This window comes from Peromyscus eremicus, chromosome 20, assembly GCF_949786415.1.
Source record: "Peromyscus eremicus chromosome 20, PerEre_H2_v1, whole genome shotgun sequence".
In the NCBI taxonomy this organism is placed as follows: domain Eukaryota; kingdom Metazoa; phylum Chordata; class Mammalia; order Rodentia; family Cricetidae; genus Peromyscus; species Peromyscus eremicus.
Window position 1 is genome coordinate 2,815,219 of NC_081436.1, and position 12,452 is coordinate 2,827,670.

Here is a 12,452-nt window from a genome sequence, read left to right on the forward strand (position 1 = left end):
ACCATCCAGTCCCAAACATAACCATCCAGTCCAGGACATAACCATCCAGTCCTGAACATAACCATCCAGTCCAGGACATAACCATCCAGTCCCAAACATAACCATCCAGTCCCAAACATAACCATCCAGTCCCAAACATAACCATCCAGTCCAGGACATAACCATCCAGTCCTGAACATAACCATCCAGTCCCGAACATAACCATCCAGTCCAGGACATAACCATCCAGTCCCGAACATAACCATCCAGTCCAGGACATAACCATCCAGTCCAGGACATAACCATCCAGTCCAGAACATAACCATCCAGTCCCAAACATAACCATCCAGTCCAGGACATAACCATCCAGTCCTGAACATAACCATCCAGTCCAGGACATAACCATCCAGTCCAGGACATAACCATCCAGTCCAGGACATAACCATCCAGTCCAGGACATAACCATCCAGTCCAGGACATAACCATCCAGTCCCAAACATAACCATCCAGGCCCGAGAGGTGTCAGCAGCCCCTGAACTCAAAGCTCTCACCACCTCAACTGGTGGCGCTGTCAGGAGCTCTGATTATGACTCTTTCCTCAGAGGGAACTTGAACAATGGCCAGAAGAGCTGAAGGAGAGAGAGTTCTTGGAAAGCTGAGGCAGAACAAGCAATAGCATGGGTGAAGTCTCACCTGACCAGCCAGAGCCGGCTAAAAGATTTCCACCAAGAGAAAGTCAAGATGGTGGAGAACACTCAGTGCAGGGCCTGTGAATGTCCAACAAGGATGGAGCTTGGAAACTTGAAGGAGAGTATGAGAGAGAAGAGGGACAAACTGGCTCAACCCCACAGTTTAAGAGCCCTGGGAGCTGAGGACATGGTTCAACAGTTAAGAGAAGGACCCAGGTTCAATTCCCAGCACCTACATGGCAGTTCACAACTATCTATAAATTCGATTGTAGGAGATCTGACGCCCTCTCTGTCTCTTCAGCAGCAGGCACACACAGGTACAAAGACATACATGTAGGCAAACACCCTCACATACACAGTTAAAGTAAAATTAAAATTCCTAGGAGGTGCTGTCACTCTTGCAAAAGACCTTCAGAGACACTGTAAAGTCTTAGGGGACACGTGTGACATGATGTCTCTGATGCTCATTAAAGACTAAAGGAAACCCAGGGGCCTAGATCCTAGCTAGCCCTGTGCTTCAGGATCACTAGAGAGGACACAAGGACAATCACCGCTTCCCTGGCTAGGAAGGGAGTCTGGAGAGCTGAGCAGGTGGAGGAGAAAGTGGAATGAATTGTCCTTTTTTGGATGATTGTAAACCACGGACTCTCCAGAGGGGAGACTGGAAGGCTGCAGCCATCAGCACCCCAGCCTGAGGGCAAGTCAGGGACTTAGTCGATGCCAGATCTTTATCCAACATTTATAAGTAATTTAAAAGTCTGTTCTATCACCAACAAAGAGAAATTACAACTATTCACATTGTCTTTGGGAAGATATGGCTCACTTTCCCTCCACCATGAAGGCAAGTTTCCTGAATTAAGGAGACCTGGGATGGGGCTGTGAGTGGCAAAGCCCAGAGCCTCCTGATCCCTCCCAAGCTGCACGGGTATTACCCAACCAAACACAACAGGCAACCTCACAGCTATCTCTTCGGGTCTTCACCCTCTCCCTAGAGCGACCCTTCCCGGATCGGCATCAGGAAGCAACCTGGCCACTTAGGAACCCCACATCTTTTCCTTTAGAGTCAAGGCTTCACTACCAACATGTTCTTGAACCTCAGCCTCCCCCCACTCACTCTGTTCACGTCACCAGTTGACATCACCAGGATGTCAGGACATTGGCTGGCAACACTCAAGAAGCTTCCCTTGTCAGAGAAGAGGTGATCACTTCTCTGGTCCCAGCAAATGTTGGCATGAGAAAAAAAAATCAGAGGTCCCATAGCTGCACTGCTCAGAGCTAACAAAGGCAGCCCCCACCCTCCAGCAGCTAAACATGTAGAGGGCAACTCAAGAATCAGTGCTTGGAAAGAGGTATTTCCCTAGGGACACTGTCACCGGCTTCCTTGCACGATGGGCCCCTCACTGTTACACGCCTCTCAGGCGCACCGAGTCCAGAACAGTGGGTGAAGCAGTCACCAATTCCCTACACACGTGCACGCGGTTGCATGGGAATACAGGAGGAAAACGACGGGGGTGTTCCCAGGGCACTAAAGCAATGGAGGAGACGGAAGTTCAAGGAAGTAGCCAGAGGGGGGGGAAGTCATCAAGACAGTTTTCCCACTGACAGGTGCTTCTGAATCATTCTGAGCTGGGTAAGGGCTACAACTGTTAGATCTGGCCTGAAGTGATGCGCTCTGGAATTTGGCTCACAGAGACTTTATAGCCCACTGACTTCTGTGACACCTGCCTGTTCCAGTGTGTAGTCCCTGAGAGCAAGCCAGGGCTGCTGCTGAGACACAACAGAGATCTCTCATGTGCAGAGATCAGACAAACCAGGAACAATACCTACATTTCAGAGGATGTCATTTTAGGATTTGAGAGTAGCGAGGCATTCATTCATCCACCAAGCACTGAACAGCAATGCCTGCTACTATTTTACAAAGGATATCTGCTCTGCGTGGCTTGCGTCTGTCCTGTACCAATTGTTAAATATCTTGAAAATCATCTCTGCATCAAAATGGCAGTGGTCCTAACAGGCAGAGAAGTAGTGATAACACAGGTTCCCTTCAACACCAAAGGCCTGCAGAGAATGACCAGATGCCTTAGAGTACGTGCAGAGTCCAAGGTGCAAACTGCAATAAAATGATGCAGCGCTTCTTCACCCAGGAATGACAGCACGCACTCACTGTGTGTGTGTGTGTGTGTGTGTGTGTGTGTGTGTGTGTGGTGTCTTCTGTACAACGATGCAGGTGGACAACCAGTGTGACCAGCTCGCTGGTCACTTCTGTGCACAGAGGAAGGAGGAGTCCACAGCGCTGAGGCCCAAACCCTTGATGACAGTTTTAGAACACAGAAAAGAAAAATCATACATATACTTTTAAACTTAGTGTCCAAATTGACTTCACCACTTACAGTTCATTTCTTAGCATGGCTTTTTACATCTGAGAGCCAGAACTTCTGTCAACCAAAAGGAATCTGTGGCGAGGAAGCCACATGGCTGAAGGCAGTTTTGATCCACTGAGTGATGATGATGGAGTTCGCTACGAAGGCAGCTAAGGAGATGTCCATGAGCACTTGGGTCTCTCCAGGGTGAAGAAGCAATGTAGCCTCATGAGACAGCAGCAGAATGTCAAACAGTCCCACAAAACAGCCAACAACCCCAGATTCACCTTTCTACCCACAAACAACTGGTATCAGATCTTTCCTAGATGGCTACAAACAGACCTGGTAACAAATCCCCAGGCTAGGGAGTCTTCCCTGGTCTCTAGATTAATTCCTCGGCTAGCAGGCTCCTTCTTCCTCAAGGAAACCCAAGGAAAGACATTCATCCTCCTACTTTGCTGGTGTCCCCGAGGCCTTTCCTTTAATCAGCTGAGCTCTCGCTCTCACACTTGGCCCTGCTTCTTCCAAGGGTCTCATCGCCGTGTGTTGACTGCTTCTGGGGAGTGATATGGATGACCCCAGGCCAGCAGCATCTTGCCAGCTCTGGTGGTGGCCATTGTTGATGCTCGGACGGCCGACCTCAGACAGCAGACCTGCTACAGTGTCTGGTCTGACCAGCACCCCTTCCCAAGTAGAAATGGAACCGAGGCCCAGGCTTCTCAGGAGCCTGCAGCTGGCAGCAGGCCCAGGAGCCTCCCCTCTCCGGCTTCTCTGCTACCACCCCAAGCCACCATTCACGAAGAGGGACCTCAAGAAGGAATCCTCAATGACAGAATGGACTCATGTGGCTCACTAGGCCAGCAGAGAGCACTGGAGAAAATGTCTGAAAATGGGAAGCTGGCTCTTTAATGGTGGCAGTTCTGAAGAGAAGGAAGAAAGAGGAGAGGAGGCAGCAGGAAGCCAGCCTGACGGTGGCCCCGCTGGTGCCTGGCTGCTGGTATGAGGGGAGCTGGGTATCCTCCAAAACGCACACCGACAGTGACTGAATGCTTCCGTGTGGCATGGCTTTGAGATGACCAAGGACGGGGCCAGACTCAGCCCGGCTTTTCTCTGATAGACTCACCATTTTCTCGAAAACCAGAACTTCTCTGAGGCACCTCATGGCCCAAATCTTCTACCCCAGCAGAGGCTCTCAATTGAAGAGGCTGGATGACAAAGTTACAGTGAGACAAAGGGGCACAGGACTCGCGCCTGCTCTCAACACGGTACTCTGAAGATGCCACAACTTGGCTGTATCTTAAGTTCATTTACAAGTAGACTAGTTCTCAACTAAAAATAACCACATGTGTTATACATTTCCACAGCTGCCTGGATTTTCCTCTGAGAGAAGCCAGATTCTGTGTCTCACCTGCATTCAGCACAGATCTATTTAACCCACTCAGGGAAGGAATGGGGGACCCACATGCCGGTAGCCGTGACTCTGAGGAGACTTTGGTTGCTGCTTAGCACCCACATTCTACCACTGAGCCAAATGCCACAAGTGGCAAAATGCCAAGTTACGCCCAGAAGTAGGAGCAGGACCAGTTTTCCCAGTTCCTGGCTTGTATGTTTTAACAAAACCTGTTATCCGTATCAAGACCTCGAATTTTTGCCTTCATTTTTCTGAGGACTTAAATGTCAGTGGTGTTCGGGCTAAAATCGTAACTTATATACATAGCATTCCTTAATGCAGGCAAAGACGCCTCCAATCCTTTCTGATTAAAACTGATCTATGTTCTATTAAATGATACAGAGAAATTTCTTTGCAGAATAAGAAAACTGTTATGTTTAGCAAAATTCTAATTTCAGAACCTAAGTTAAGTGAGTTAAAGTCTGAGCCAATACTATCATTATTTATTAGTGTTAATGGTATTGATACAGGCTTTTAGCAATTTTCCAGTTTGTGTGGTTGCAGTAACAAGAGACAACCTTCAGATTCTGAAATGAGAAACTTTCTCCAAGTAGATTAAAGAAACTAAGCAGTTAAAGCAAATTTACATTCCAAAATAATTACAGCCTGCCCTTGGGACCAAAGGAAATGGGCAGTTCAGAACAACCTGCCTTTTCAAATATTTGGAAACTTTTTATTTTTATTTGTCTTACTGTACAGTTAGCAGAAAGAGTTTTGTTATTTACTAGGCAAATTCAATCCTGTAAGTAATGTACATCTTACCTTTAACATTATTGCCATTCCAAAAGCCAGAAGTAAATAAAAATGGGAAGTTAGAATTCTCTTTACCTTTTTTCCTTTGTATTTCCAGAATTTATACTGAGAGCCTTCCAGACCGTGGTTTTAGGCATTTCATCTGATATATTAATCTCAGAGGGGTCACATCTGAAATCAAAGCTTAGGCAGTGAATATCGAATATGTGAGTAAAGGACACACCCCAGTTTACCGTGACCACCACCCCGTGAGAAGGGAGAGTGGCCTGAGGATGAGTCTGAGAGGCAGGGCATAAAAAGAGGCTATGTATAGGGCTGCAGGCCGCTGATGCCCAGGTGGTGGCTGGTGCTTTAAAAGAGTTCACAGAGGACGTGATACTGAAGCCAGGAGCCACCGCTCCCTAACTGCTGCTGTGTGGCACTCTGGTTCATCCTCATTTACATAACACAATCTCTTCCGTTTATAGTTTACAAAAGACTTTCACACTCTATGAACTTAACAATCATAGCAACAGAGATCAATCACAACCCTCATTTTGAAGGTGTAAAACCCGAAGGTTTCAGGGCTAAGTGCCCATCCAAAGTTAAACTACAGCACAGAATCAAGACTCTAAACACAGTCCTGGGTCCTGGGAAACCCGACTACTCTAGAGCCATCCATGGGGGCTGATCTCCTGAAACGCACAGAGAAGAGACAGCATCCCACAGGGAAAGGAGCACTGATCCTGCTTCGCTGCCAGAGACATCAAAGCCTATGGTCTCTTCCATAACAGCACAGAGACACCTTCTTAGGGACCCAAGAAAAGGTTCCTGATCTATCCGCAGTATAAACCACAGTCAGTCTAATCATTTAGCAGCTAATGATTCCCTGGGATCCAGATGTGGCACACCAGTCTTTCTTCCTTCTCTAGCTGTCCTTATCTCCAGGCTGCTTCAGCCTGGGTCTGCTGATTCCAGACAGACCCAGACGTCAGGCGTGAACCCACGTTCCAGGCATTCGGTACCCTGTGCTTTGTGGAGAGCAAAGAGCTTGGTAGAAAAAGGGGCTGAGACTCCAGCACAAGCCTTGCCTGGGCTTTGAGATCAGTGTCCCCCTGGCTCCCTGGACTAAAAATGCTATAACCCACACTGCAGTGGCTGTCTCTGCCTGTCCCCAAAGGCAGGCACGACACACCCACCAGGCTGAGGACACACTACTGACCTTGGGGAAGTGGCAGAGAGGTGCCGTCTAAATCCTGACCTGTGTGAGCAGCACTGTAACCCTGGAACAACGTCTCATCAGCTTCCTCACTCGTACAAAGTAGCTAATGAGCCTCTGAGGACCGCTGTACAGCCCCCTGTCCACCCTGACAGGAGAAGGCATTGGGACACTGGCTCCCGCCTCTCTTCCTGTGACTCCCAGCCCTATGAGGCCGGGAGCGCAGCAGGTGTTCAGTGGAATGGGGTGGCATGGCGGCTCCTCAGAGCAGCCGCAGCACGGCAGCAGGAATCCGCAGCAAGCTCTGTGGTATTTGGGGGCTTACCTGAAGCTGATGCTCTTGCCAGGACTATTTAGCAACTTCCTGCTTTCGAGGGGGAACTTATCACCCCCTATGTCCAACATCTTCTCAGCCTCCTGGGAAAAAAAAGGAACCTTAATATTGTCAGGTCCAAAGGAAGCCCCTACTCTCCAAACTTGAAAAAGTACAGCATATGGCCAAAAATGAGTCTCAGCTCAGCTCAAGCTGGACTACAGGACTGCTAAAAGCCTACAGCCAGCATTTCTCAGGAACCCTTGAAATGGGTTTCTGCCTGCCAGAAAGGGCCACTGCCAGCTGGTTACCCGTGGTTGCTAGCTCCCACACTGTGGGAGTTCATAGGCTGCCTGACTCCTGGAGACCTGCTCTGTGTAACAGCAAGGTTTTCCCCACCATTCGTGTGTGTGTGTGTGTGTGTGTGTGTGTGTGTGTGTGTGTGTGTGTGTACATGTGTGTCCCATCAAAACATGCCATTCACAGACAGCCTGGTTATATCCAGGATGCTTCTTTTTCTCTCTGCTCTGGACTCTTCCAGATGCCTCTGAATGTTTTGTCTCTCTTTTACCTACAATAAAACCTTCCCCTTAACCATGGAGTAGCCATTTTGGTGGTTTCTTTACTAAGCCCTAGCTACAATCATATCTTGGACCAAGAAGATCCCATTTTCACAGTTTCCCTCACATTCATAGAGTTAGGTCCTTCTACGGGTTTGACTCCTTGCAAGAGTGAGGCAGTCAAATAATAATACACACGGAAGAGTACTGAAAACAATAATAACCTGAATGTAAGCCTCTACAGCAGTGGTTCTCAACCTGTGGGTCATGACCCCTTTGGGGGTTGCATATCAGATATTTAGGATTCATAGCAGTAGCAAAATTGCAGTTCTGAAGTAGCAATGAAATAGTTTTATGGTTGGGGGTCACCACGACATGAGGAACTGTACTAAAGGGTCGCAGCGTCAGGAAAGTTGAAAACCACTGCTCTAGAGCCAGGTTACTAGGGACACAGGGCACAGAAGAGCATGTCAGTGTTACCAAAGAACTGCCTGATGAGAGAAACATCCTGGGTCGAAGACCCAGTTTCCCAACAAAAAGAAAAAGGAGAGCCCTAAAGTGATATGATGTGGAAATCAGCCAGTTATAATGTATGGTCCTTTGTTAGATCCTGATCCAAATACACAAGCTGTTAAATAGTAATGGAGTCTGGGAAGGTGGCGGAGGTGTGAAGTGTCTGTGGCGTAAGCATGAGGACCTGAGTTCGGGTCACCAGGCCCCATACACAAACCGAGCATGGCAGCGTCCCTGTAACCCTGCTAGGGAGGCAGAGACAAGAGGACTGCAGGCTGGCCGGTCAGCTGACCAGCCCACACAGGCAGCACATGAGGACCACAGGCTGGCCGGCCAGTTGAGCCAGCCCACGCATGAGCTCCAGGTTCAGCCAGAGACCACAGTTCTAAAAATAGGGTCGGACACAAAAGACACCTGACGTTAACCTCTGGCCTCCATCTGCCCATACACACACAAACACACATATCCCAATATGTGAAATTGGGGAAAAGTTTTCTCATTTTTACATATATTAAAATATTTTCTTAAAAATTATGCCAATACAAAAAGATTGGGAGTTTGAGTCCAGCCTGGATTATATAGTGAGACCCTATCTTACTAGTAAAATAAAAAAAAAAAAATTATTTCTTAAAAAAAATAATGCTACTCACTTAAAGGACTAATTATAGAGGGAAAAATTATCTATAAACATGTTTGAAATATAACAATAATAAAACTTAAAAGAACTAAACATTTTAACAAAAGTTTAAATTTTAATAATTCAGTGTATAACACTATAGTGAACACTATTCAGTTATAACTTAATTTTCTTTTTTGTGCTAATAATCACACTTATTTAAAACCTTTATTCATTTATTTATCTATCTATTTGTGCGTGGGAGGTGCTGACGGTGAGGCTGTGCATGTGGGCACTGAGGACAACTTCTGGGAGTCAGTTCTTTCCTGCACTATGTGTGTCCCCAGGATTGAACTCAGTCTATTAGGCTTGGCAATGGGTACCTCTCCCTGCGGAGCCATCTTGCTAGGCGAATTATGTCATAGAAACATGAGTAAAATATTTTTGTCTGTATCGCTTGACTATTCTCAGGATGAGTTCCTGGGTCAAACGGCATAAACATTTTTCTTTCTGATACAAAGTCCAGTGTTGACCAGGCTGAACTCCTCGGTTCAAGCTGTCCCCCTGCCTCAGTCTCCCAAGTGTTGGGAATGTAAGTATATGCTACAGTATCTAGCTTAAGAGGATACATATATGCATTTGTGTGTGTGTTCATGTGTGCCCTTGCGCATGCATACCACGTGTGTATGTCATGTGGCTGTGTGTGTGTGTTGCCTACATGTACGTATTTATATCATGTGGTTGCCTGGTGCCCAGAGAGGCCAGGAGGGGATGCTGTGTCCCTGGACCTGGAGTTAAAGGGAGTGAGCTGCCACTTGTGCTGAGCCAAACTTGGATCCTCTGGAGAAGCAGCCAGTGTCTAAACCAGGAGCATCACTCCAGCTGTGGCAGATGTGCATTTAAGACTTGATGTCTCCCGCTCATACTGCACGTCAGTGTACGCGCGGCCCGTTCCAAACAATGTTGGAGGGTTAGTTCCCATCCGTTTACTTTGTTGTCATTTTGATAAGTGAAAAAACAAACATTCCCAGCCACAACAGGCGGGAGGAACGCAGTTCCGTTTTGGTTTTTCATTGCTTTTGTATCTAAAAATTCAGTTTATCTAACAATATAAGATTTTTTTTTTTTTTTTTTGGTTTTTCGAGACAGGGTTTCTCTGTGTAGCTTTGCGCCTTTCCTGGAACTCACTTGGTAGTCCAGGCTGGCCTCAAACTCACAGAGAATCACCTGGCTCTGCCTCCCGAGTGCTGGGATTAAAGGCGTGCGCCACCACCGCCCGGCCCAATATAAGATTTTTTAAAATTCAAGACATTAGACATTAGGAAATTTTATTTTAAAATATAGTTGAAAAAGACGGCAATGTCTGCTGAGTGACAGACCGGGCATCTCCAGGTCAGAGCTGGCAGCAGGAAAACCACGTGTGTGTATGTGTGTGTGTGTGTGTGTGTGTGTGTGTGTGTAGAAGTGTGTAGATAGACGATAGATAGATAGCCTGAAGGACAGACACTCTTCAGGACACTCCCAGGCCCTTCACTTCTTGGTCTGGTGTTTCCGTCTTGCCACACAACCTTTCTGTATGTGTTTAGGCCACGGCTCGTGGTCCACTGTGCCAACAGCTGAGGGCCATGAAGGACAGAAAGTCCCTCACAAGCTGTGTTTGCATGGTGCCAAGCACAGTACATCTAGGTGTGTAGCCAGTACTCTCAGAAATATGGGTTCTACACACTTGTCAAATCAGATCTTCTGGAGAAAAGGAGCCATTGGATCAGAGAATCACAGAGTGTACGTCCATATTCTAGTACGATCCTGGGGTAAAATCCAAGGGGGAAAGGACTAGTTACCAACTCCAAAACATGATGGTCAGACAGGGCCAGGACCCCTTAACCCTTCGGCAGCTGAGGACACCTTGGGGTAACACTCAGCCCCTCAGTGTAACCCTCAGGATCCCAACACGCTGCCCCACACACGGCCCTCCCTCCCTCTCCAGGCCCTCAAATGCGAGGCTCTACCTCCTCCTCCTTAGCCTTCTTCTTGGCGTCATCCAGCTTCTTCTTTTTGCTTTCAGGCATGAGGTCATCCAGCCAGCTCAGCTCACGCTTGGAGAAGCAGAGATCCATGACTTTCCTGACGAAGACCAAGGCCAGGACCTGACAAGAAGGAGTGAAGTAACGGGAGCTTCTCTGGACGTCCCCAGCGCTCTAGGGCATTTCAAGCAGAACTGGATGACCAGAGCTGCAGTCACTCACTGTGGGCCACTGGCACTCAGCATGAGGCTTTTTATAGAATTTATTTTAAAATGTTATGTATTTTTAAAATATGTTTTTATGTGTGCTACGTATTTATGTATGCATGTGTACTATGTGAATGCCTGGTGCCCATGGAGGTCAGGGAGGCACCAGTTCCCTAGGAACTGACATTTAATCTATAACAGAAATGAACAGGGCATGCATTATTCAAACTTCAGGAAATTCTGACCCAGGGGACAACATGGACAACAGGGAAATGACAATGTCACATGATCACCTAGGGCGGCAGAAGTCCCAAAGGTGGAGAGCAGAACTGTGGGTGCCCACGGGTTTGCAGGAGGAGAGAATGAGGCATGGCAGTTTAATCAGTCTGGAGTTTGTTTTGCAAGAGGAATGTCTAGAGACGGATAGTGACGTGATACCTCAACAGTGTTCTTAATCCCACTGACCTGTACCCTTAAAAATGGTGAACACAGGATGGGTGGTGGTGGTGCACGCCTTTAATCCCAGCATTCAGGAGGCAGGGGCAGGTGGATCTCTGAGTTGGAGGCCAGCCTGGGCTACAGAGTGAGATCCAGGACAGCCAGGGCTACACAGAGAAACCCTGTGTGTGTGTGGGGGGGGGGGGAGGGAAACTTACCATCATTGGGAAAACAATGGCAGCTGGCGATGCCTTGATAACCCAGAGCAGGACGAGGCAGGTGAGCTGGATGAGGGTGAAGAGGTGCACTTTGCGCAGCGGCACGTGCCGCAGGTAGATGAAGTCTGGCTGGTGCTTTGCAGGCATCCCAAAAAGCTTCAGGCGGTCAAAGAACTGGAGGGAAGAACACGCACTGGCTGCGGCAGGTCCCGGGGAGGAGCCTCAAGCCCATTTGTGGCCCTCCCCACCTGCTCTGCACAGCAGCCAGGCCCTGCCTCCAGGAGAGATGGAAGCTGGGTCTCTGAGACAACAGGCGATTTGGTCAGGTCAGTGAGGGGCAGTAAACACGTGACACCACCTTTTCTAACTCCAGGTGCGAACTTCCTTCTCTCCCCACACCGCAGCCCCCCCGCCCCACCCCTACATTGCAGCTGCGGAGAGCGTGTTCCCGGGGTGGGTGACCAACAAGCTAACTGCTTCTTTGTGCAAACCATCAAAACCAGCCCACCCAGGCGTAATTACAGATGGGCTGGGGCAAAAGGATGCCCAAGTGTGAGGCCAGCCTGGGCTATACAGTGGGTCCCGAGTCAAACTGAGCTGCAGAGTAAGGTACTGTTTCAATGGACAAATTCCCTCCCCCCAATCCCTAAGTTCCCAAACCCCAACTCTCCTGCTTGTTCTTTGAAAGATTTGAAGCTACTTATTGACAAGACCAAAAGAGACTCCTAAAATTCTGGCTAGAGGAATGATGACATTTGGGGCCAGTGAGACGGCCCAGGAGAGGTGCGGTACACAAGCCTGAGTCAAATCCTGAGACCCGTATGCTGTGGGATGTTCTGTATGGCAAATGTGTTGCTAATTAATCAATAAAACACTGATTGGCCGTTGGCTAGGCAGGAAGTATAGGCGGGGCAAGGAGGAGAATAAAGCTGGGAAGTGGAAGGCTGAGTCAGAGAGACACTGCCAGCCGCCACGATGAGAAACAGCTTGTGAAGATGCCAGTAAGCCACGAGCCATGTGGCAAGGTATAGATTTATGGAAATGGATTAATTTAAGCTGTAAGAACAGTTAGCAAGAAGCCTGCCACGGCCATACAGTTTGAAAGTAACATAAGTCTCTGTGTTTACTTGGTCGG

At 48.1% G+C, this 12,452-nt stretch overlaps 1 protein-coding gene across 1 annotated transcript in view; it reads right to left on the bottom strand.

Annotated features, from left to right (window-relative positions):
• Positions 1-3,912: 3,912 nt before the first annotated feature.
• Positions 3,913-12,452, bottom strand: part of Slc4a8 (solute carrier family 4 member 8) — a 66,472-nt gene continuing 57,932 nt past the window's right edge. Inside the window, exons 21-25 of the mRNA XM_059247795.1 lie at positions 11,318-11,491; positions 10,441-10,578; positions 6,755-6,846; positions 5,307-5,402; positions 3,913-4,233 (exon numbers count right to left, since the gene is read on the bottom strand). Coding sequence (XP_059103778.1) covers positions 4,221-4,233; positions 5,307-5,402; positions 6,755-6,846; positions 10,441-10,578; positions 11,318-11,491 — 513 coding nt within the window. The 3' untranslated portion in view covers positions 3,913-4,220. The remainder of the gene's footprint in view (positions 4,234-5,306; positions 5,403-6,754; positions 6,847-10,440; positions 10,579-11,317; positions 11,492-12,452) is intronic.